At 40.0% G+C, this 27086-nt stretch overlaps 1 protein-coding gene across 2 annotated transcripts in view; it reads right to left on the bottom strand.

Moving 5' to 3' along the window:
• ATP8A2 (ATPase phospholipid transporting 8A2) overlaps positions 1-27086 on the bottom strand; it is a 352855-nt gene that overhangs the window by 84328 nt on the left and 241441 nt on the right. For both annotated transcript variants that reach the window (XM_070943899.1, XM_070943898.1), the window contains 3 exons: positions 23598-23659; positions 21097-21153; positions 12971-13078 (listed from right to left, as the gene is read on the bottom strand). In XM_070943899.1, coding sequence (XP_070800000.1) covers positions 12971-13078; positions 21097-21153; positions 23598-23659 — 227 coding nt within the window. The remainder of the gene's footprint in view (positions 1-12970; positions 13079-21096; positions 21154-23597; positions 23660-27086) is intronic.

Below are 27086 nucleotides of genomic sequence, written 5' to 3'. Positions count from 1 at the left end.
CTTCATGAGTGTGTGCTTTTGCTTCTGCTGTTCCCCTTTCTGTCTGGAAATGTACAGGAAACTGGATACGTAACAAAAATGCTTAAAAAGTAGACCTTTGGCCACTTGCTTAGTGGTGGAAAATTTGAGTGATGTATATGATCAAATGAATGATCAAATAAAAATAATCCTTTCTCAGACAAGACAAAGCAACAGGTCACTTGGGGAAAAAAAAACTCTCAAAACCAATGAATACTTCATCTTGCAGTCTAACCACAGCAAAATATTTGAGATCTTAGCAAGGCTCTTCTTAATGGAAACATTTTTTTTTAAAAAAGGAAGATGGTGAGATTACTATGCAATAAAATCACCTTTGTGCCTTGGAAGCCAAATACAACAAAATCTGAGAACCTTATACTAAGATAAAAACCCTTCCCCCCAAACTGGAAGATACCACTGGTCCATCTGTTTCCTGTCTCCAAATATGGCCTTTACCAAAGGCTTCGAAGTTTGTGCCTCCTGGGAGAAGCATCTTGTGCTGCTACTATAGGTAAACCTCAACTTTACAACAGTTCTTTTAATTCAAAGTTTGGCTCAAAGTTACAGCGGCACTGAAAAATGTGACTTATGACCATTTTTCACATAATTACCATTGCAGCATTCCCTTGGTCACGTGATTAAAATTTGGACCTTTGGCAACTGACTCACATTTATGATGGTTACATTGTCCTGGGGTCACATGATCACCTTTTGCAACCTTCTGACAAGAAAAGTCAGTGGGGAAGCCAGATTCACTTAACAATCGGGTTACTGATTGAACAACTGCAGTGATTCACTTAACAACTGTGGCAACCAAGTTGTAAAATAAGGCATAACTCACTTAACAACTGTCTTGCGCAGCAACATAAATTTAGGTCTCAATTGTGGTCATAAGTCGAGACTATCTGAATTACCAACAATGATGGGCGGGGGGATGGGATTTTGATCTGAGTTGGGATCAGATCCTTAAAGAAATGTTTTGCAACCTTGGCCACTTTAATATGGCTGGAGAATTCTGGGAGCTGAAGTTCCCATCTTAAAGTTGTCAAGGGTGAGAAACATTTCATTAAAGGTGCAAACCTTGAGGCTGGTAACCCTTGTTCACATTTCAGCATTTATCTCAGTATCCCACTTCTATTCATTTAATGTGGAGATCAATTGAACCCTTTCTCACATCTTTCAAATACAGAAGTTAAGGAATATACTTAATCACCAATTATAATCACCAATCATGAGTCTAAGAGTTTGTTTATATCAGGGATGAGCAACCTTTAACTGTTAAACAGTTGGTCAGTAAAAATGAGTGGGCTCCTCTTATCTAGATAGACAGGATCAGATTTCAGTGGCAATTTGAGGAATTTTCTTTTAAACAATAGTCAAAAGACGAACAGAGGTAGATGCAAGCATTTCATATTGATTATCAGTATCTACATTACAATAACATGGTTGAAAACCAGCTTCAAATATAAGATCTAGCAAGAGCATTAATTAAGCCTATAACGTATGCAAAAAAGCAACCAATGACAAGCCTTCTTCCCACAGGAGGCGCAGATTGACATAAAAACAACGAACCTGCGGTCCGATCGAAGCATAGTACACAAAATTGTCTGCTAAAACGTCTTACCTGTCAATGACTTCTTCAGCTTCAACCACAATAATACACGGGCAAACGATACAAACTCAAGGTAAACCGCTCCAAACTCGATTGCAGAAAATACGACTTCAGCAACAGAGTGGTCAACGCCTGGAAAGCTCTACCTGACTCTGTTGTTACAGCCTCAAACCCTCACAGCTTCAACCTCAAACTGTCTACCATGGACCTCACCCCATTCCTAAAAGGTCCATAAAGGGGGTGTGCTTAAGTGCACTATCATGCCTACCGTCCCTGTCCTACTGTCCCCATTTATCTGTACTTACTTCCTATGTTTATGTTTATACCTATACCTGCTATCTTGTACATGTTTGACAAATAAATGAATAAATAAAAATAAAATGAATCTTGTTTTCTTTTTTCAAATAATGATACATACCTACGAGCCAGTGGTGGGTTTCAAATTTTTTTATTACTGGTTCTGTGGGCGTGGCTTGTTGGCCGTGGCATGGCTTGGTGGGCAAGGCTTGGTGGGCATGGCAGGGGAAGGATACTGTAAAATCTCCATTCCCATCCCACTCCAGCAGAAGGTTACTGCAAAATTCCCATTTCCTCCCGATCAGCTAGGACTTGGGAGGCAAAGAATAGACGGGGGCGGGGCCAGTCAGAATTTTTACTACCGGTTCTCTGAACTACTCAAAATTTTCACTACCAGTTCTCCAGAACTGGTCAGAACCTGCTGAAACCCACCTCTGCTATGAGTGCTCATACGCTATAATTCTCATGTGTTATAAAATGGAAGGAATCTGGGCAGCCAGTTTTTACTAATCAAAATTCTAGGAGACATAAGGATCACACACACCTAATTTATATGTATGTTTAGGTCTTTGCATTATTAAGAACTATGGATTTCTTTTGAGCAGCACTGCATTCTATAAACATGCAACAACTTCTCCTTTGAGACAAAGTTCACACCTGTCAACTTCATGTTCCTGTCATTTTACTGGTAATAATACAGAGCTCTTTCTCTCTCTATTTGTGTCTCTGTGTGCGCGCGAGCGTGAGATCAAAGAGTATTAAGTAACATGCTTGAAGCAGAAAACATTTTGTAGAATATTCACACAGAAACTAAATGCTTCTGTTCTGTGTAATTTCTTTATACAGAGATCTGAATGTTATGCTGGAGCAGATGTTTAACCACAAGTGTGACACAATCATATATATTTTCCTTGTAGCTTCAACAAAATTAGGACTGAGCTCAAATTACTCGAAGGCTTCCACAACTGTTTCAGCCATTGTTAAAAAAACCCACCTTTCTTGCTTCAAACAATTTTAATGTAGCTGAAGAAACGTTGGCCTATTCAGTTATACCGTTCAGACAGTCCTGAATGACATTATTACGTAAGGAAATCTCATTGGCTAATTAATAATATACTGCTCAAAAAAATAAAGGGAACACAAGCAGAAGACATCCGAGATCTGAATGAATGAAATAGCCTTATTAAATACTTTTGTATGTAACGAACAAAGTATTTAATAAGGCTATTTCATTCATTCAGATTCCGGATGTCTTCTGCTTGTGTTCCCTTTATTTTTTTGAGCAGTGTATATTGTTCAACATGTGATATTATTTAATTGGAACTATTCTTGCTATTCCAGTAATCATTCAGATCTACAAAATTAAATACCTTGGTTAGTTTTTAATTGTAACTGAACATGTTCTTATTTGATTCTGTTCAGGAATAAGATTAATATGTGTAAACAAAGGAATCAATTTCTGATTAATTAAGAACACAAAGATATATTATTTAATTAGAATTGCTAGATATAAAAACAAGTAGACTAACTAATAGCTTAAATGGCATACCTAGTTATCAGAAATAAGTCCAGTAAAGTATGGAATGAATGAAGTATAACTAATGACAATAAGGTATAGGTGGACTTAAAACTTAAATATATTTAGAATACAGCATATTAGCCAATATATTTGAGCTTATCACACAGGATTGTAAAAAAAAAAAAGGCACTTAATTGCTTTGCATGATGCTTGTAATCAATTTCAGCCTAATTTATGGAAATCTGAATTAGAATCATGATGCCAAGAATATATTGAGGATGCTGTGGAATAATATCTAAGGATTTAGGACTTAGTTGTTTCTCTGCCAATCACAGGGATCCTGGCAAATCCTGTTTTGTCACCCTAGAAATCTGTCCATACCAATTGTTTAAAACCCAATTATCCCCTATTTTAAAGCAGAACACAAATGTAATATTTATTAGATCATTACCAGTTTTGACAGAAAATGGTGAGTATAGTTCCATTGTTTAACAGAAATTATTAGTAACTTCAGAACTGATAAATAACATTTAAAATGTCCTTTTTTGGGGTTGGTTATTATTTTGCTTCTTTTCGAAAGAAGATATATTATTATTTTATTTTGTAAAAATAAAATTGTTATCTTGGTTTTATATTTATTTTTTCCCTTCTTAGGAGCAGTACTCAGTTTTCATTGCTGATTGATTTCAAACTCTATCCCTTCTCTGATCAGAATATTTGCATAAGATATATAGGGAAGAAGCAGGGGTGAAATCCAGCAGGTTCTGACAGGTTCTGGAGAATCGGTAGCGGAAATTTTGAGTAGTTCGGAGAACCAGCAAATACCACCTCTGGCTGGCCCCAAAGTGGGGTGGGAATGAAGAATTTGCAATATCCTTCCACCAGGAGTGGGGAGGGAATGGGGATTTTGCAGTATCCTTCCCCTGGAGTAGGGTGGGAATGGAGATTTTACAGTATCCTTCCCTTGCCACCCCACCAAGCCACACCCACAGAACAGGTAGTAAAAAAATTTGGATTTCACCACTGGGAAGAAGCAATTAATGAAGAAGAAGCTGCTTTATATAGAGATTGACAACTGCCCCCTCTAAGTTATTACACCCTACTCTCACCAGCCATGGTTCTTTGCTTCTTTGATCAGCGACTTAACTCTAACTTTGGAAGACAAACCATGTGCTGTATTAAGAAGCCATTGGCTGTGAATGAATGGTCCATACATTCATTCATAATAGATGTCCTCTATTACTCTCACCCAACTTCTCAGCTGCACAGACGCACTGTGCACTGATGAATCCATGGACCATCTCTCTTTCCTTCCTCTCCACAGTGAACGTAGAATTGTTTCTGCCCTTCAAGCATGCCTCCCTGACATTTTCATCTGTTTGCATACGTGTACAGCAAAAATAGGAATTACTCATATGCTGAGTAATTCTTACACCTGAAAGGTGTTATGGAAAGGAAAGTGAAGCTTGAATCCAACTCCAAAGAAAAAGGAAATGTACCTATGATGGATAGTTGTAGAAATGGGATTGTAGAGAGGAAGAACCAGCAAGGCCCTCAATTTAGGAAGAAGGCTGGGAATTTCACAATGGTATAATTCAGACATCTCCAAAGTGAAATGCTATGCTCTTGTCCACTGCTATAAATTGCTTAGCATATGTGATGATGTTACGCTCTGCTGCTAACATATTTGTCCCTGCACTATCTGGCAAGGAAAGACTAGGAGCACAGATTTGGAACTTTTCTTCTCTCTGGGAAATATTATAAAACTGGGAAAGGAGATTTGGGTTTATGTGCACTCTAGAAACTCCTTTGGAGCTTGGTTTTGAAATCTTTTATTTTATTCATAAAACCATTTCCCTCCTATTATAAAAAAGCACGATACAAATGGGGCAAACATATACGCTGCAAACTTTATTTCATCTACTAACAGAGACTACAATGGGCACAGACTGATTTTATTTTATTATGTCCTCTTTTTAAAAAATCTCCTATTTTTCTTGTTCCCATTGGGCACTTGAGTGGTTTTGACAGGATCATTATTTCGCCCTATTCTCGAAAGACTGAAATCATGACACTGAAGGGAAAAATTTCACCACCTGGAACTGAATAGATATTGAAAAAGCAAATCCAAAATCCCACGAATATTTTAAGAGTTAACTATAAGTGACATGCGGAGCTCCCCTTTTGGTTATAATAATCCCCAATAATTTATTTTGCAGGTATATTTTCTTTCATTTTCACAAGTCCGAGAAAAAGAATACTCAAAATCCCGAGGAGATATATAATATGCCTTGCAAAAACTTTTGGTTTACAACTGGTGTTTTATAAAAGAAACCACCAACTAGGATACCTTCTAAGGAGAGTATTAATGTACAATCAAATTTGGGTCACAAATGCATGCCAATGACTAGGAGTGGTTGATCTGTCAAGATAAATCTTGTTCAGATTTCTCTTTTTCTAGCTTTAGGTTTCTTCCATCCCATTACACATCATTTGGCAGTTTGTATGTAAAATGTTAACATAACATTTTGCACATCTTTTCATAAACATTTCTTCTAAGGACACATTTCTACGCAATTTCCCTCCCAACATTCTTATATGTCACCTTTACCAAACTATTAATTTTGGTATGGGTTTCCCCCTATGTATGCATTTACACTTAGCTCTTGTTGCTGTTTACAATTCCTACTGCAAAATGTAGGAAAGTTTGCAAAATTGTGTTCAGTGCACATGTTAATTTCAGGAAGTTTGTAAATTCACAATAAAATGCAAAACAATTGGTCCCCAGCCCTAACCATAAATTAAATACGTGTAACCAACTAATGATGGACACAATGCACAGGAATTACCTCCCTCTTGATCCTTCCACTGATAACATTTTTGACTGAACATTTCTGAGTTTTTGCAGAATAGAATAGAATAGAATAGAATAGAATAGAATAGAATAGAATAGAATAGAATAGAATAGAATAGAATAGAATAGAATAGAACAGAACAGAACAGAACAGAACAGAACAGAATAGAATAACAAGAGTTGGAAGGGACCTTGGAGGTCTTCTAGTCCAACCCCCTGCTTAGGCAGGAAACCCTACACCATTTCAGACAAATGGTTATCCAACATCTTCTTTAAAACTTCCAGTGTTGGAGCATTCGCAACCTCTGGAGGCAAGTTGTTCCACTGATTAATTGTTCTAATTGTCAGGAAATTTCTCCTTAGTTCTAGGTTGCTTCTCTCCTTGATTAGTTTCCACCCATTGCTTCTTGTCCTACTCTCAGGTGCTTTGGAGAACAGCTTGACACCCTCTTCTTTGTGGCAGCCCCTGAGATATTGGAACACTGCTATCATGTCTCCCCTAGTCTTTCTTTTTAAACTAGACTAAACTAGACTAATCTAGTCCTTCTTTTAAACTAGACTAAACTAGACTATTTATTTATTTATTTATTTATTTATTAAATTTCTATACCGCCCTTCTCCAAATAGGACTCAGGGCGGTGCACAGCCAAGATAAAAAACAAAGCATACAGAATTTAAGAACAATATTAAAATAATTAAATGTTTTGGCCGAAATTAAGATAACCCAATTTAAAATCAATTTAAAATTTAACTCAGGCCAGCCCAGCTTGTTGAAATAAATAGGTTTTCAGGGCCCGACGAAAAATCCGGAGGTCTGTTATTATACGTAACTCTGGGGGAAGGTTGTTCCAGAGGGTGGGCGCCGCCACAGAGAAGGCTCTCCCCCTGGGGGTCGCCAGCCGACATTGTCTGGCGGACGGCACCCTGAGGAGGCCCACTCTGTGCGAGCGTACTGGCCGGTGGGAGGCTATTGGTGGCAGAAGGCGGTCTCGTAAGTACCCTGGCCCTAAGCCATGGAGCGCTTTAAAGGTGGTCACCAACACCTTGAAGCGCACCCGGAAGACCACTGGGAGCCAGTGCAGCTCGCGCAGGAGAGGTGTCACATGGGAGCGCCTCGTCGCCCCCATAATCCCCCGCGCGGCCGCGTTCTGGACCAGCTGGAGCCTCCGGGTGCACCCCAGGGGGAGCCCCATGTAGAGAGCGTTGCAGTAGTCCAGGCGGGAAATGACTAGTGCCTGAGTGACTGTGCGTAGAGAGTCCCGATCTAGAAAGGGGCGCAGCTGGCGTATCAGGCGAACCTGATAAAAAGCCCCCCTGGCCACGGCCGTCAAATGATCTTCTAAAGACAGCCGTGCGTCCAGGAGGACGCCCAAGTTGCGAGCCCTCTCCGTGGGGGCGAGTGATTCGCCCCCAATAGCCAGCGATGGCGTCAGCTGGCTATATCGGGACGCTGGAAGCCACAGCCACTCGGTCTTGGAGGGGTTGAGTCGGAGCCTGTTTCTCCCCATCCAGGCCCGCACGGCCTCCAGGCACTGGGACATCACTTCAAGGGCATCGTTGGGGTGGCCTGGGGTGGAGATGTACAGCTGGGTGTCATCAGCGTACTGATGGAACTCCACCCCAAAGCCACGGATGATCTCACCCAGCGGCTTTACATAAATGTTGAACAGAAGGGGCGAGAGGACCGACCCTTGTGGCACCCCACAAGCAAGGTGCCTCGGGGTCGACCGCTGCCCCCCCCGTCAACACAGATTGCGACCGGTCAGAGAGGTAGGAGGAGAACCACCGCAGAACGGTGCCCCCCACCCCCAACCCCGCCAACCGGTGCAACATGATACCATGGTCGATGGTATCAAAAGCCGCTGAGAGGTCTAACAGGACCAGGATAGAGGAGCAACCCCTATCCCGAGCCCTCCAGAGATCATCCACCAACGCGACCAATGCCGTTTCCGTGCTGTGCCCAGGCCGGAAGCCGGACTGGAGCGGGTCTAGATAGACAGCTTCATCCAGGTACCGGGGAAGCTGTTGCGCCACCACACTCTCAACAACCTTCGCAACAAAGCGAAGGTTGGAGACTGGACGATAGTTAGCCAAAACAGCCGGATCCAGAGAGGGCTTCTTGAGGAGGGGCCTCACAACCGCTTCTTTCAAAGCGGCCGGCAGGACCCCCTCACTCAAAGAAGCGTTAACGATCTTCTGGAGCCAGCCTCGTGTCACCTCCCGGGAAGCCAGAACCAACCAGGAGGGACACGGGTCCAATAAACATGTGGTCGCGTTCAGCCGTCCCAGGACCCTGTCCATGTCCTCGGGAGCCACAGGATCGAACTCCCCCCAGATAACACTCTCAAGACCTGCCTCAGTCATCCCATCCGGACATACCCAGTCAGAGGCCAGTCCTTCCCGAATCTGAGCGATTTTGTCATACAGATACTGCACAAAATCCTCGGCTCGGCCCTGCAAGGGGTCATCCCGCGCTTCCAGATGGAGGAGGGAGCGGGTCACCCTGAACAGGGCGGCCGGGCGATTATCTGATGACGCGATAAGAGCGGCAAAATAACTAGATTTCGCCGCTTTTATCGCCACTAGGTAGGTCTTAATATGAGACCTCACCAGTGTTCGGTCGGATTCGGAGCGACTGGTCCTCCAACTACTCTCCAGGCGTCTTTTCCGGCGCTTCATCTCCCTGAGCTCCTCGGAAAACCAAGGAGCTAGGTGAGTTCGGTGCCGGGTCAGAGGCCGCAAAGGCACGACACGGTCCAAGGCCCCGGCAGCCGCACTATCCCAGGCGGCCACCAGGTCCTCAGTCGAGTCATGAGCCAGAGTCTCAGGAAATGGCCCAAGCTCCATCTGGAACCTATCAGGGTCCATCAGGCGCCTGGGGCGGAACCACCTGGTCGGTCCCGCCTCCCTGCGGCGGGGTGCAGCGGTTAGAAAGTCCAGTCGAAGGAGCGAGTGGTCAGACCATGACAAGGGTTCGATGACTATATCCCCTGTATCAAGGCCACTCAACCACTGACCAGAGACAAAAACTAAGTCCAGAGTGTGTCCACCCGTGTGAGTGGGGTCATGAATTAACTGAGTAAGGTCCATGGCCGTCATGGAAGCCATGAACTCTCGAGCCACCTCAGACGTTTCGCCGATAGACGGCAGGTTGAAATCCCCCATGACTAGAAGTCTGGGGGTACCAACCGCCACCTCAGCTATGACGTTGAGCAGCTCGAGCAGGGCCGTTGCCACGCGGCAGGGAGCCAGGTACGTGATCAACAAGCCCATCTGTACTCCACGACCCCACCTCACAAAAAGGGACTCACATCCGGCTATCTGTGGAACAGTGGTCTCCCTCGGATCAAGACTTTCCTTTATAATAACCGCCACCCCCCCGCCCCTGCCCTGAGCTCTCGGCTGATGGAATGCTCGGAAACCTGGTGGGCACATATCCACGAGGGGAACCCCCCCCTCATGGCCCAACCAGGTCTCCGTAATACCTGCCAGGTCCGCTCCCCCCTCCTGAATAAGATCGCAAATGAGGGGGGCTTTATTTACCACGGATCTGGCATTGCACGACAGCAGCCGAAGGCTCGGGCCCTGAGAGTCTGAACAGCCTGGGATACGAGAAGGGCTATGGGGACCGGGGCGTGCCACCGCTCGAAGATAGCGAGTGCGCGCCCCCACTACATGATGCGGCCCCCTGCTCCCACCATATCTGCCCCTCCCACTCAACACATTGATAGAAAAGCCCTCGACAGAATGGACTCTGATGTCCCTCTTACCCCCGGAATCTGCACCCTCCGTGGCCCCACTAACAGCTGGGCCGGACCCCTCCCCCCGTGGGTTAACCCCCAAACCCACACAACCCTCCCGCCCCTTAAAATCCCTTAAAAATCTATCAAAAAGTTTCCCTAAAAAACCCCTTAATCCCCTTTTTGCAGCATGCCACCTCTCGGGGTGCCAAAGCCCGTCATAAAGGTAGGCCCTTGATAAAGTGGAGGGCCACACCTGCGAGAGGGGGGAGTCTCGCAGAATAAGAAGTTCTGTTGGCGAATACATCTAATCAATCAATTAATTAATCAATCAATCGGGGGAAAATCAATGGCCTGGGGGTAATCAAGATAGTCCAAAGTCTGGAAAGGGATATTCAATCAATTCCAAGTCAGTAAACTCCACTGCTCTCTCACAGCAGTGGATGGAGTCTTAGGCCGCTTCGAGGCCAGATGTTAACACCAGCTGCCCTCTCACGAAAGCTGGGAAGGGCCAGAAACCGCAGTCATCGACCGGCACCATGAAAGACTTGAAATCCGAATATTTCCCTCTTACAATTGGGGGCATTGATGACAAACCACCAATCTACAGGTTCACGGGCCCAGAGAAGACTCCAATAACTCTAGCGGCTGCACCTTAGGCGAGTAGGGAGGCGAATCGGGAGACTATAGATGTCCATGTCCATGGGAGGCAGGTATCATAACAAGTATCGTATCATATTATTCAGAGGCATCTCCAGATGATAAGTGGCCTCCTGGAGGCTAATAGACCACGTAAGGCATAAAAGCCTGGCCCAAGGTCTTTTGTGACCATCAAACAGCAATGTTTCTAGCTCACCCCCATCCAAATAAGGGAGGGGGGGAGCCTCTGGAAGGACCAGGAGTGGGCCCCCTCCAAGTGGGCCTCCCATCCATAGCTGTAATCGGCAATTCCAAGAAACAAAACATTGATGGTCTGATTCAAATCATGGTCAGGATGCCCCTCGCTCTCCCTATTCAGGCTCCTGTCCCTTTCCGGCCTCTCTGATGTTATCTCTCCCAGCCGCTCGTCCCAGTGTTAAAGCGAGTGCCAATCCCGACGATGCCAGCTCTTAAAACATCCCGTCCACCGTTGGGTCTAACAGGAAGCCCCTGTCATCCCCTCGGAGTCCCTGAAGCTCCAGGGAGGGGCTGCATCGCCGACGCCGCCACCGCCCGTTCCACTGGCCCGGCAGCTGCGGGGAGATGCCGAGGACGCTGAGGGCGCTCTCCCCGCTCATAGAGCCGCAGCGCAGCCGTCTCCGTCTCGTTCCTGGCCATCGTGTCCTGGAGAGCTGCCAGCTCTCAAGAAGATGACACAGACTGGTGAGAAGCTCCCCTCACCAGACATGGGGGTCAATTAGCTGGTCGAGCCCCCGGAACCCCCAAAACCCGGGGAATATCCCCCGAGTATCGCCGCCGCTCAGCTGGGAGCGGCCATCTTGGACATGCGCAGAGGGAATCTAATCTAGTCCTTCTTTTAAACTCTAAACTAGACATACCCAATTCTAGCAACCGTTCTTTATATGTAATAATATAAAATATGTATTATACATAATAATGTTTTTAAATATATCATGAGTATTTATAAGCACTTTGTCTTGGGACTTGTGTTTGTTTTTGTTTTTATTTCTTTCCAATTTATTGATGATTATTAAAGCGATATTTAAAATATTTACGCAAATAAAAAACTTATGTAACTGAACGCATAACAATTCTGAACACAAAACAATAATTGGGAGACACTACTGCTGGAGAAGTCTCATTAACAGCACATTATAAAAGTAAGCCTTCCCAGTTAGAAAATCATTTTTTTTTTGTTCTATCCAAATATAGGCAGTTTTAATTCAATTTTAATTCAATTTTATTTCAACATTCCCAGAATGGGCAATTCTATTCCAAAGATTCCCATATGGTCTTTTAGCATCATTTTGTTGTGTACTCTGGCATCCCAGAGTAAGTATAACATACAAAGGTTTAAAAAGGAAACTCTTAGCTAGCCTAAAAGAAAGAAAGATACAATCCTTGCCCCAGGAAATCATGGCAAAATCCCAGTTCAAACTACTCCTCACTCCATCAACTCTAGCCCTTTCCTCCATTGCTGAATTCAACTTCCTATCCACCAAAATATTCCTCACTGCAATTTAGGGAAACTAATTTAATAATTTACATATCGTGCTCAGCTCGTTTGCTAAAAAATCCTGGTTTTCTGTGTCTAATTAACATGCTTGCTCAAACACTCCTCTTCTTGGCAAGGTCTATGGTTTATAACTGTTTTCCAACTCTGACTTGTTACAAGATGAACAAGCCAGAATTACTAGTTACCTAAATAATCAACGAATAAACTTCTATGGTTTATTTAGCCAGTTCCCAGGGAGAAATGGTTGAGTTCATTCATATGCAGGCACAATCAATGATTAATATTTCTTTGATTGAGTAAGCTTTGTGGCAACTTTACTAAATATATTATGTGAAGTATGGCTTTCTATCACTTATTGGCTGGAATCATACAACACACTACACCACATGAAAGCGAGAAATTTAGTAGCCTGTGGTTCACGGTGTTATAGAAACCAAGCCATCACGTTAAACCATAATATGTGTTTTTATTCACCACTATTAAGTTTCTTATGAGAGCCCATAGAAAAGCTGCATTCCCCCAACATCCAAATGGAAATAAACGTCGATTTGGATTACAGTCCCAGTGTTTACATTTTATGCAATTATCTATTTTTTTTAAAAAAAAGGCAACGTTTTCCACTCTTGAGAATGTTTTAAACAAAATGAAAATAAGCTTTCAGTAGATTTTTTTCTTAAACTCAACCAATCCACTTAGGATAGTTTTGGGTGACCAAAACTCCTTGATCTTTGATCTTTCACGGCAAATGACTCACCTGTCCAAGCATGTCTGGTGCTATAGGAATGACAGGCCAGATAGTAGAGTAGACACCGAAGAAGACGAGCCAAAGCAGCATGCTTCCCCAGACAGCCAAGTGACTGAACTGTAGGAGAAAAGAAACACACCATCAAGATTGCACAGGTCTTTCTTCTCCCTTGCCAGCCTCATTTGGCCCCTCAGCTATTATTTTACTTTGAGTCCTTTTTCCCCCCACCAAAGGTTTGGCCAACCTCACTTAAGACCGACAGTTGATTTTATGCCAGCAGAAAGATTGGTGAAACCTCTGAGAAAACTCCCATGTTGAAACTTTATGTTCTCTTGGCCAGCATGTTGCTCTCTATTGTCACCCCCTCAGACTAAAAAAATATTCTTAGTATGCATTCACATGTGAAATTCTCCATGATGTTTCAAATGCACTAAATCAAAAGAGAAATTTTTTTTTCGTCCTAACAGTGCTTATAATATTTTTAAAAATCCTCTAGATTCTCTAGAAATGTGAAATGTCTGGTCAGTCAGAACTTAATTCTAGGAAAATGAATGTAACACTGCAGCCTTTTCACGATTAACAGGCTTTCTACAAGGCATTCACCTGAAACATATATTCTCTTATATTAAAAGGCATATTGTTTCTATGTGCTTAGTTTAAATAGCCACCTAGATATCACTGTTCGTCATATTCATTTGAGGGAAAATCTTTTGGAAATATCAAATATACCTGACATGAGTATTTGAAATGGGAGTGGGTAACACTGTATGCATATGTGCTTATGTGTATGTGAAGAGTTATATATTAGTTTATGATTATCACATCTTGATGAATGGAGAGAAAGCCAAAATGAGTGAGGCCACTTCCCTGCCCTACATTTCTCTTCTTGTTCTAGCATCACCATCAGCACCCTGCCTTTCTCCTGGCCTAGGAAGGAAAAAATGCATTTGGTAGAAGATTGGAGAAAGATTGTCAATTTAAATTCTGTGATAGATTGATAGATAGATAGAAAGAAAGAAGGAAGGAAGGAAAGAGGGAAGGTAGGAAGGAAAGAAAGACAAAGAAAGAAAGAAAGAAAGAAAGAAAGAAAGAAAGAAAGAAAGAAAGAAAGAGGGAGGGAGGGAGGAAGCGAGGGAGGGAGGGTAGGAAGGAATAGCTGTAAACAAGCTATATATCCTTGATAGTTTGTTTAGGCTTATATATAATTCTAAACCATGAAGTCACTGACTGGCTTGCAAAACCCTTGCCAGGAACAGGATTTAAAATAATACATCAAAACAAGAAATTAAAACAGGAGGAAAGCAAATAAACACATATCACGCTTCAAATTGGAGAGAGTATTGCAAACAACAACCGGTCAGTCCTAGAGGAGATCAACCCTGACTGCTCTTTAGAAGGCCAGATCCTGAAGATGAAACTCAAACACTTTGGCCACCTAAGGAGAAGGAAGGACTCACTGGAGAAGAGCTAATGCTGGGAAAGACTGAGGACAAAAGAAGGGGACGACAGAGAATGAGATGGCTGGATGGAATCACTGAAGCAGTAGGCGTGAGTTTAAATGGACTCCAGAGGATGGCAGAGGACAGGAAGGCCTGGAGGAACATTGTCCATGGGTTGCGATGGATCAGACATGACTTCGCAACTAACAACAACAACAACAATTGCAAATAACTGTGGAGTCCTGGCACTGAGGCAACATAAAACCCACTGCTGATTGCATATCATCATCATCATCATCATCATCATCATCATCATCATCATGTGTTTGCAATCCATCTTTATGCCAAAATTACTTTATGGTTGAATACTATAATTTCAGCTCAGGAAATGTCAATAGTGAATTGTGAGAAATGTCAAGGTTTCACACCAGAAAGGATAATAACTGATTGGCTAATAATTCTTTGTGAGTTTTAGACATACAAACATACTAGCATGTCTGTACTCATAGTTTCTTCAATGCAAATTAGATCTCCAAAGAGTCAAAAATGCCTGGATTAATCTTGGGAGCATTTTAAAATGGAAGGATGTGAGACAGACTAATGTTGTGGGAGACCTCCAAAGCTTGCCAAGATTCCTTAGAACTGCCGGAGTACTGCTGTGCTCCACTACAAACAGAATTATAGTTGTGGTTCCACATAGCACTTAATGTAGCATTGTATTTTCCCTCAAATCCGTTATATAGATTGAAGGAAGTTAATTTATGTAGTGAAGAAAATGTGCTTGTTCAATACAAAGACAACTCCTGAAAAGCAGCAGAAAGGAAACAGGAAAATGGGGAAATGAAAGACTATGAATATGATAACTAAAACTCGGAACTGACTAAATGTAAAGACTAGCAGGGACTATACCAGGGGTGAAATGCTCCCGGTTTGTATCGGCTTGCCTGATCCAGTAGCGATGGCGGTGGGTGGTTCAGAGAACCAGTAGCAAAAATCTCTGCGCCCCCCCCCATGCCCAGCTGAGCCACGCGATCATCAGAGGCTGGTTTTTTTACTTTTAAAAGCATTGTTTATACAACCTCTTCGGCCGAAAAAATGTTTTTAAAAGTATAAAAAGAAGCCTCTGATGATCGCACGGCTCAGCTGGGATCATCAGAGCCTTTTAAAAGCAATTTTTCAACAACCTCTTCATCTGAAGAGGCTGTAGAAAAAAAAAATGCTTTTAAAAGCCTCTGGTGATCCCAGCTGAGTTGCCTGATCGTCAGAGGCTTCTAAAAGCATTTATTTTCTGTAATCTTTTCTGCCGAAGAGGTTGTAGAAAAAATGTTTTTAAAAGTAAAAAAAAAAAAAAAGTTGGCCACGCCACCCAGTCACATTACAAGCCATGCCCACAGAACCGGTAGTAACAAATTTTACATTTCACCCCTGGACTATACTGCAGGTTAGACAAATAGTACTAAAGTTAAGAAATGATAAATATAAAATAGTTGTGGATTTCTAGATAGGTAGAAAATTATTCTAAAATAACAAATCAAAATAAAGTAGCAGAATACATCTGAGACTGTCTCTTTCTGTCCCTTAAGTGATTATGGCAAAAAAAGTGTTTCATGTATTACGATTGCTAATTAATTTCATAATAAATTAGCTTTACTTTATAGGGATTTTTTGCCGTTTCTTATAATTCCTGTAAGCCACCAGAGAATAGCTACTATACAGTGACCAATATCTTCAATACACAAAGCAAATTAATTCCTAAACATGTTTTTGAATTTTGAATCTTTTCCTGCAATCTTCCCTTCAAACTAAATCTAACAATAGACAAACCCTAAAACATAAACAAAGCTCATCATCAAACAAATGACATTTTCACAGGCAACTTTTAATTCTGCAAATTCTGACAATGCGATTCAGGGACTGAAAATTCAGGGCTTTCTAGATGTTTTAAACAATTCCAATGTTCCCTGGTAGTTGACATGCTGATAGAAACTTTTGGGAATTGTAGTCCAATACCTATGAACAGTTCCAGATTAGCAATTATAATTGTGTGAAGATCTTTTGTTTTCCAATACTGGTCACACCATAGTATAAAGTACGGTTCAATTAGCCAGGCAGCTGGAATGCTGGCATGGATGCTTGTGAGTAAATTGTGAGTGGGAGAGAATGAATGAAGGAGTGAATGAGCCAACTCCTCTCAAGTTTCTGGGAAAAATCAGGAGTTGTGCTGACTCTTGAGGAAATGGGGATGAAAAGCATTTCTGCTTAGCTGCAACTGCTTTTCCCAAGTACAGGCAGCAATCCCAGTTTTACTTCCTCACAATATGAACCAATGATGATGATAAGCTTCCAAAATATTAGGCTAAGGTCTAATTAATTGATGTTTTGCCAGGAATTGTGGGAAGCCATCTTCAGAGTTGAACATGGTCTACTCTGTAGCACATATCTTGGCAACTCACAAGCAACTGAGCAGGAACTAATGAGCTCTTATATTTCTTAACAGAACTAATCTCTAATTGGAGCAGATCATTGGAATTCTTGAAACTAAGTTCTGATTGGTTGTTCATCCAAATAAATTTCTAATTGGTATGATTTGAAGAAGTTCCAAAGGAGCTAATTTTTTATTGGTCTCTCTTTGAAAGACATTGTTGATTATTATTTTTCAGATTTCGGCCAACTTCATTCAAGATTGATACTTGATTTTATGCCAGCAACAAGATTGGTGAAAACTCCCATGTTGAAACTTTTTTTTCTCTTGGTCAGCATGTTGCTCTTTGCTGTCACCTCCTCAAACTTAAAACATATGCTTTTTAATATTCTGTATAGTGTTTGTTAATTCAGTTAATTAATTGTTAAGGGTTAATTAATCGGGAAGCTCAAAATCACTGAGTTTACAAATATACTTTAACATTTCATTTACATATTATTCTTATTATATTAATGTTATTATTGTATATAATGTATATACAATATATGTTAATATATTTATGAATATGAAGCAAAAACAGTAGTGTGACTATCATACTTCATCTTCTTCAATCATTTTATACTTCCAGCACATTAAAGTGAACAACTTTTTTTTTTTAAAAAATTGAAGTATTAATTCGTTATGAAAAAATATGTCACTTGATTAATTTCACCATAGGATCAGCTGTCTTACTTGAGCTTCGCTTCATTTTTAAGACCTGAGAAGGTTATAATTGCAAGGATTGGGCACATAGATACTTTTGATCGCTACTGTAATTGCATCTGGTTGCTGTACATGGCAGTTGTTAAAAACAAACAGTTGCTGTAATAACAATTGAATTCAACCTCAGTTAATTTAAATAATAAAAAAAGATGAAAATCCCAATTTGACTGCAACTTCCTCCAAAAATTTTCACTGCACTATATCAAAATTCTTTTCCTCATCCAACAATACTTCCACTGCTGAGTCAAATATATTTCAAATATCAATCAGCAATCTATTATTGTCAAGGATTGATGCTATTTTAGAAAACAGCACTGCCCAGGATAAACTTTTTTTTTAAAAAAATAAAAGTAATATTGTCTGTAGACTATGTGACAGAGTTGCTCTCAGCGGTTTTGCATTAACAAGGTTGACTCAGCCTTCTATCTTTCCAAGGTGGGTAAAATGAGGACCCAGATTGTTGGGGGCAATATGCTGACTCTGTAAACCGCTTAGAGAGGGCTGTAAAGCACTATAAAGCAGTATATAAATCGAAGTGCTTACAATTGACAAAAAAAATGATAGTAATTTCCACATTCAACAGCATCTTTACCTGCAATTACCTACAATTAATCATTGTAGAACCCTCATTAAAAGCAGGGAAAACATTATTTAAAAATTGTTACAAACTTTGAGTGATAAAGGTAAAAGTTCCCCCACACATGCATGCTAGTCATTTCCGGCTCTAGGAGTGGTGCTCATCTCCGTTTCAAAGCTGAAGAGCCAGTGCTGTCCAAAGACGTCTCCATGGTCATGTGGCTGGCATGATTAAATGCTGAAGGTGCACGGAACGCTGTTACCTTCCCACCAAAGTGGTCCCTATTTTTATACTTGCATTTTTTACATGCTTTCGAACTGCTAAGTTGGCAGAAGCTGGGACAAATAACGGGAGCTCACTCCGCTCCGTGGTACTAGATATTCAAACCACTAAAATGCTGACCTTCTTCTCAGTAGCGTCTTAGCTACTGACCTACTATGTTCCTTTGAGTGATATAAGAAGAAAAAAAGTAAAAATAAAAGTATGCTACATGTTCATGTGTGATTTTCAGAAAATCTAGATTATTTCTAAAATATTAATTATTTATTTCTAAAATATTAATTTCTCCTTCCATGAATTTTTAAATTAAGCTATAAAATATAAAAGCAAAATAATATGTTTTATTCATTCATATTCCTTATACATTTTATAGAATATTAAGCTATTGGTGCTATTTTCATCAAAAGGTCAGTAATTTACCATTTTCGGTCTCAATACCTTCCTTTAATAAAATGCAATGAGTATTCCATATTAAGTTCAAATTCCAGATTAATTGAAGCAACTGTATCGTTCCAGTGGGGCTTATCTTCCTTATGTTTTTAAATGTTCATAAATATTATTTTCCAAATATTTTTATTTAGATTTTTTTTTATTATTCTTCCATGATTCTTCTTTCTATTACTAACACGAATATCATATATGCTTTAAATGATTCCCGAAACATAGCATATTTACAAAAATATCTATTTATAGCAGAAAACATTTCAAAATCTGGTTTCATCTATCTTATAAAAAATGTAATGATACATGTAAATATTGTGAAAAATAAAACAATTTCTAGCTATAATAATTAATAAAACTGAAATGTGTCTCAGTATTGCAATACGATGTATATTCATATTATTCAGTCAACTGTAGATTTAGATGAAGACTGAAAGTTTGGGAATGAGATGGAGATGAAAAAGATATGTATGTTCTCAGTGAAGGATTTAAGTTTCCACATACTGTAAGTACCGAATTCAGCTCCAGCATATTAACTTGTGATTTTTTATTTTTGTTTTTGTCAGTGATCTGTTTTCCATCCATAGATAATGGCAAGCATACTCTGCCTCCCAAAGGACTAAACAGTAGAATATTAAAATCAGTAGAACAATCTTTTATGAAAATAGTTTGACAAGCAAACTACAATAAAATAAAACAAGACAGTAAACATCTCAACTTGATCCCAAGTGCAGACAAGCAACACAGAGGACTTGGATGGTAAATGCTAAAAAGAACAGTTTAAAGAACTAGATGTATTTAATCTAAAAAGGGGAAATGAAGAGAGACCTGATAGTGGTCTTCCAATATCTGAAGGGCTGTCACGGGGCAGAGGGTATAGAGCAGGCATGTCAAACTCGCATCATCACGTGACATATCGCTACTTTCCCTTCGCTAAACCGGGCGTGGGTGTGGCCAGCACATGACGCATCCGGTCCATGGACCACAAGTTTAACACCCCTGGTATAGAGTTTTTCTCCAGAGCACTGAGAATAGGACAAGAACCAATGGGTGGGAATTTAACAGAGAGAAATGCATTTTTTGAGAACTTTCAAGCAATGGAATAACTTGCCTCCTGGAATTTTGTGTGCTATGTCACTGGAAGTCTTCAAACAAGACTGGACAGCAATTTGTCTGGGTTGGCCTGAGGATTTCTGCCTTAGGCAGAGAGTTGGACCAAAAGAACTGCAAGGTCTTGCAGCCTGTGTGATTTTATGCATTTTATGAACTGCAACCCTGTGATTTTATGATTCTATAAACTATGAAAGCAAGTTCTTTAAAAAGGAAACTTTTATAACAGTTGTTATTCTGGCATGTTTTTTTCCCAGTCTTCCCAGGCTCAGTACCTCATAAAACCAACAATCCTAACCTTGTCAACTCCAGCTAGTATTGCCATTGGTTATGCTAGCTGGGACTGATGGGAATTGCAATTGAGAGGATTTTTTTAAAGAAACACAGTCATGGATAATTGACCAAGGGTAGAAGATTCTATTTCCCAGCTATAAATATACTAACCATTTTTCAGTTACTGCCATAATCTAGGATTCCAGAGTTTTGGGTCTTTAGTAAGATAAATTCATTGCATGTGGGGAGGGGGAAAGTTATCATGCATGCGGATTGTGGGGGCAATAAGCTGACTTTGTATATAAAAGAACACCTATTAGGCGGAGCCGAAAGCCCTACTAAGCAGGTATATACAAAAGTATGAAGGCTATTGCTTAACGCATTGTAAGCCGCCCTGAGTCTCCGGAAAAGGGCGGCATATAAATCGAACCAATAAATAAATAAATAAATAAATAAATGAGCTGGAGGCCTCTTCTTTCATTTACTTTCCAAGGAAGACCGTTTTCAGGCAGAGCAATTCAACTTGTGACTTCTGTGATCTATATCTTTCCCTTTTTAATTGCCAAATACAAACTATGGAAAGTGTTATTAATACTCATGGTGTTTTTACTGAATCATAGCTATCTGTGAAATTCTTCAGATGCCTGTGAGCCCCCGGGGATTGTCTACATCCCTGTCTAAAGGCTACATCTTTATCCTCACATGTTACTTTAAGTGTGAATTCCGAAAGTGAATTGATGATTTTTTTTCTTCTAGATAAAATTGCAGTTCAATTTTAGACAGCAAAAATGAATTTGAAATTCCTACTACTATTTATAATATTTATACTCACCTTTGTCCATGCTGTGGTTTCTAAACCAGCTTTCAAACAGACTGTCACCACAACATACTGCAGTAAAAAAAAGTAGAAGACAAATCTGAATTTCAGCATGTATTTCCCATTCACAGTTGTTCTCTTGTTTCTCTTTGAGTAAAAGGTATACTACATTGCAAAGACATGGTCTAAACATTAGAAATTAAATATCATTTTTTGCTAAATGAAATATTTAGCACATTTCAGAATTACAGAAATTCAGAAATGATAGGAATAGTTACACATACACACATATTCCCATGCCTGTGTCCTCATTGTAGGATCTAACAATTACTAACTAGCTATTATACAGCACAACTACATGCTCAACATGCTTTAGGTAAAGATAAAGGTTCCCCTCACACATATGTGCTAGTCATTTCTGACTCTAGGGAGCGGTGCTCATCTCCGTTTCAAAGCCAAAGAGCCAGCTCTGTCCGAAGACGTCTCCGTGGTCATGTGGCCAGCATGACTAAATGCCAAAGGAGCACAGAACGCTGTTACCTTCCCATCAAAGGTGGTCCCTATTTTTCTACTTGCATTTTTTATGTGCTTTCAAACTGCTAGGTTGGCAGAAGCTGGGACAAGTAACGGGAGCTCACCCTGTTACATGGCACTAGGGATTCGAACCGCTGAACTGCCAACCTTTCAATCGAAAAGCTCAGCATCTTAGCCACTGAGCCACCGCAACCCTTAACATGCTTTATGATAGACCTAATAGAATCAGAATAAATTATTTCTATATATTCCTGGACTTTTATAGCCATATGACATGGTATGTGGGTGGTTTCTACTAGGATTTCTGGGAATTCCAGGACTTGATATATTGGAACTATGATAAGAACCAGAATAATTCACCCAATCATGAATCAGAAATATCTGAATATAAATTCTCATATATTCCCAACAGACCTAAACCCAAATCTCTTCTTCAATGCCCCCAGTGTCAATTACCTTCCAACAAGTTGCCATAACTTCCTGGGGCAAAATTCCTTATCTTTTAATAGCTGCCCATTTTGAGAAATTCAACACACACAGCTTTCTATGGCGTAATACTGGCAAACCTAAGTACATTCTACACTATTTACTTACTTATTTATTATGCCCAACCATAGGAAATTGTCAGATTTTGCCCAAGAATGGCATAGAACAATTCAGCCAAATTTCAGTTCTCTATAGAGTCTATTTGCTAATGGCAAATAGACAGAATCTTGCCAGAATAAACATATACAAGTAGTCCTCACTTTCAATCAGAACTGAGTCCAAAATTTATGTTGCTAAGTGAGAAATTTGTTAAGTGAGTTTTGCCCCATTTTATGACTTCTTGCCACATTTGTTAAGCGAATCACAGCAGTTGTTAAATTAGTAACACTGTTGTTAAATGAATTTGGCTTTCCCATTGGTTTTGCTTGTCAGAAGGTCACAAAAGGTAATCACATGACCTGGGACACTGCAATGGTCATAGTTGTTATGTATTGTTATTGTTAAGTATCTGAATGTAAACATGACCATGGGGATGCTGAAAAGGTCAAGTTTGAAAAATAGTCATAAATCACTTTTTTCAGTGTCATTGTAACTTCGAATGGTCAGTAAATGAACTGTTGTAAGTCTAGGACCACCTGTATTATTCTCACCCTAACAGATATACCCTGGGCAGGGGTGGGTTCTAAATTTTTTTACTACCGGTTCTGTGGGAGTCGCTTATTTTGTGGGCATGGCTTGATGGTCATGTGACAATTATTTAGGATTTAGCAGAGGTACTGGTCTACCAGGCTGTACTAATCTACCCATTTATTTTTGCAGGTACTGGTCTACTCATGTATTTTTGCAGGCACTGATCTACTCATGTATTTTTGCAGGCACTGGTCTACCCATGTATTTTTGCAGGCACTGAAGGCACTGGTCTACTCATGTATTTTTGCAGGCACTGATCTACTCATGTATTTTTGCAGGCACTGGTCTACCCATTTATTTTTGCAGGCACCGGTCTACTCATTTGTTTTCTTTTAACACTGATCAGCTGTAGGTCAGCCCTTTGAAGCCCCGCGGCAAGAGTTTAAACAGTTTTTTCCCTCTAGCCATCAGCTGGGACTCAGGAGGCAGCAATAGATTGGGGGTGGGACCAAATAAAAGGTAAGAATAACGCAGGGGGTAGGTGTGGGGGTCGGGGTGGGCAGAACCGGGTAAGTGACATCATATCGTCACCGCTACCGGCTCGGTGGAACTGGGCGGAACCCACCACTGAGCATGGGAGATTCTGGGGAGTGGTTATCCTAAATCTCTGATCCAGCTTTGGGTTGTGTTGTCTCCTGTTTCACACACATACACACACACACCCCTTCTTGGAATCTGCTCCCTCCTTCCTAGGAAATTGCCACTTCATACTTTATCCCCCTTTGTAGACACATTCCATCACCAAAATACATCCATAATTGAAATCTTACAATAGGTAATATTTCATTTTTTATGCATTAGCTTACCGTATAAACAATATTTCCAACAAACAGGTAGTCAACAGCCTGGCCATTTGTAAATACTGTATCTACAATAAATAATTTTAAAAAATAGATACCTTGTTCAGTAAAGGATTTTTCTCATATATAGGCTATATAAAATAAGATTTGCAAATAAATGAAAAAATATCAAATACAATAAATGAAAATGCAAATAAAGTATATGTAGCTACTCAAAAGTAGGTCCCATCAAGTCCAATGTAATAAAGTTAGTATAGAGTATCACTTAACTTAAATTCCATGCTCAAATATCTTAAAACAAAACAGAAGGCCCAGCATAAAGAACAGAGGAATGCATCATGTTTATTATATTTAATTTGTGCAGCAAATGTCATTTTTCTGAAAATATAGAAGGTAATCAAAAGGAGACATTCAGAAAGAGTCCATAATACGTTCATTTCTTGACAAGCTTTTAGACAGTTATCCGTGCTGAAATTTGCACAACAGGTTTTTTTAGAGCTCTTTAAATAAAACACTGAAAACAAACAATATAACAAGTAGCTTACGCTGAACCACAAGTTAAAAATAATATACATACATCTTCAACCACAAAATTCTCTTTCAAGAATTGAAAAGACCAAAAATTTCTGCCAAGAACTAATAATCAAGGTAAAGGGTCAATGATGATAATAATCAAAGATCAGAGATGAAAACTTCTAGTTACCACATCATCTTGGTGCCTCTGTACTACAGCCAGATTTTCCTGTTATGTTTATTTTTGTTTGATTTCCCTTGATTTAAAAATAATTTTGCATCCAAATGATACATTCAAAAAACTTTCTTGTTTAACACAAGTTTAGATATCTTTAAAGTACCCAGTGACTTTAATGACTAAATGACTGACGTCCAAATCCGACATCCAATCCCTCTGTAGAATTGTGTAAAAATCCTACAGTATGTCAATTAATCATATCAAAATAACAAACTTAGCAATGGTTCTGTCATCACCATATTTACTTCTCCTGGATAAAGGAATAAGATATTTTGGAAAAAAAGAAAATATGTATTGCTGTAATAGATATTCCCATATTTGTTCAATTGGGTTACAATCCAGAAAAATCATCCAACCATAAAGATTAATCAGTTCCAATATGGCAGCTCAAGAAGTATACATCAATGTAGGCGAGAGAGATCTAAGGATTGACTAGTCACTTATGGCCTGAAATTGTAAGTTACATACTTGAATTGGGGAGGACACTATATCACTAACCTAATTTGAATATTTTGCTTGATTTAAATCAGTAATGATATAACAGAATTTTAAATTATATAACATACAGAGCTTTAGCAGGCAAAAAAGCCTCTGCAAAGTAGAACAGAATTTTAACTGTGATCCCAGATCTGAATTACAGATAGTTCGTTAAAATATAAAAATAAAGTAAAAACAGCATAAAAGTTATTACACATTCACAGTGGGCACAAAAACTATGTGGGGTTTATCCTATAAATGAAGCTGAGATCAAGAAAACTTTTGCACAAGAAACTAAGTTTAGCAAAAGATTCTACATGTCTCCTTAATAGACATGAAGTTAAATCTTGCTGATTATTCTTTATGGACTTGACCTCATGACACTGTCTTCATTTTATTCCTGGAATTAGTTGACCACCTATTTTCATATTTAACTAATCCAAGTGTTAAAGTTGTATTTTCCTCTCTCCCATACAAGCTTTGACCTATGCATGATTTCTGGTAATTCAATATTTCTGGTGACTACGATAATGATGTAATCAGAGACTGGAATCAGCCCAACATTTCTTGATGACTTTTGGCTGCAGCATATCCATCCTCTCCCTTCTGATCATTCCACACAAACTTTTGTGGCCGTTTTGGCTTGGGATACTGACAGTTATGACACTTGGCTTCTGAAGGTGTAATGCCTAGCTGGTGCTGTCCAAAACTCAAATCAGATACTACACATGCTACTTATTAAAATGTGTTATCTCTCTGGTGAAAAAAGCACTAGAGAGAATATTAGGCCTTCCTGTAAAAGTAAAAGGTTCTTTTTAAAACAGAAAGGCAGCAGCAGCAAAAAAACCTTAAAATCATGTTTTATACTAATCTTCTTTGAATGTACAGGAGCATTGGTAGCCATCAGTTTTCATGGCAAACCTGCTTTTGATCTTCATAGCAGTATATCAAAACAGGCATCTGGGAAGAGGGTGAAGAACAGAGTACTGCTTTCCAATCCTAATTCCCCCTAATTAACCTGGGATTGACACATGTCTATTACTCTCCCAGAATAAGATTAGACATATTTGTATCCAGCCCAAGTGATAGTCTACTGTTGCAGCAAATCTTTGTGCCAATAGCTAGCCACTGGGGCAACATAAAAGGTGGCATAGGATGGTTTTATCACCTTGTTAACAAGTCAGTCCTGACTCCTGGTAACTGCCTGGACAAATCCCTGCAATTTAGAAGTGATTTGCCATTGCCTTCTTCTAAGGCTGAGAGAGTTTGATTGGCCCAAAGTCACTCTGGGAAAGCCAAGGGAAATCATCAAAACCATAAAAAAGCAAAATTTAGAAGATTTTGGACAGGTGATGCGACACCCAGAAAAATACGGCATACTTCACTTAATCCTCCAAGGAAAGATTGAAGGCAAATGAGGTCCAGGCAGGAGAAGAACATCATGGGTTCAAAACCTAAGGGACTGGTTTGGACCAAACTCAACAGCACTTTTTTGTGCAGCTGCTGATAAAAATAGGACCACCAACATTCGATGATGGATATGGCACAACAAGAAGAAAGTCACTCTGCTGGCTTCATATCTAAAGTGGGCTAGAACTCATCTCTGGATTTCGAGCCTAACCACTACACCAAACTGGCTGTCTTCTGCCTATTAGTATCTACAATACATGGTAAAGACAGCAAGCCAACTCTGGCATATTGCAAGAAATCCAAATGTCTGGTTGCTCAGTACATCTGGAACAGGTTTTGTGGAACATACAATTCTTCTGTTCTTTCTTGTTTGAATGAAGAAACTGAATGCCCACTTTGTCTCCTTTCTCTTGAAAGCTGCTGAAACATTTTACAAACTTCACATTGAGGTCAAAGCAGAGGTCAAAAAGGTGTCAGCCCTTTGAGGTAGTCCAGAAAAGAATAACTTTCTTTAGGGTAAGATTCCAATAAGAAAATCTTGTAAGTGCGGAAATATCTTTCTCCTTCCTTAATTTAATTCTCCCTAAAATTAGCAAGGATTCCTTCTGAAATTCTCCTTTGGATTCAGAGTTCATGATCAGCGTGCTGTCTAGATTGCTGCCCTTCTTCCTGTCTTTCTCACATACCATTACATTGGGTGAGGTTTACTGAGCATTGGAGACATACTGGGAATTTCAGGGCTTGAGAATACTTGTGAAAGTATTGTGGAACAATCAATTATATTCTGATACTTATATATTGATAGTCACATCAATGTCATTGCTTTGTTTATATATTTTACCCTGACATACTGTATG

This window comes from Pituophis catenifer, unplaced genomic scaffold, assembly GCF_029215685.1.
Source record: "Pituophis catenifer annectens isolate HBS135680 unplaced genomic scaffold, rPitCat1.0.hap2 SCAF_4, whole genome shotgun sequence".
In the NCBI taxonomy this organism is placed as follows: Eukaryota; Metazoa; Chordata; class Lepidosauria; order Squamata; family Colubridae; genus Pituophis; species Pituophis catenifer.
This window is presented reverse-complemented; position numbering and strand designations above follow the sequence as displayed.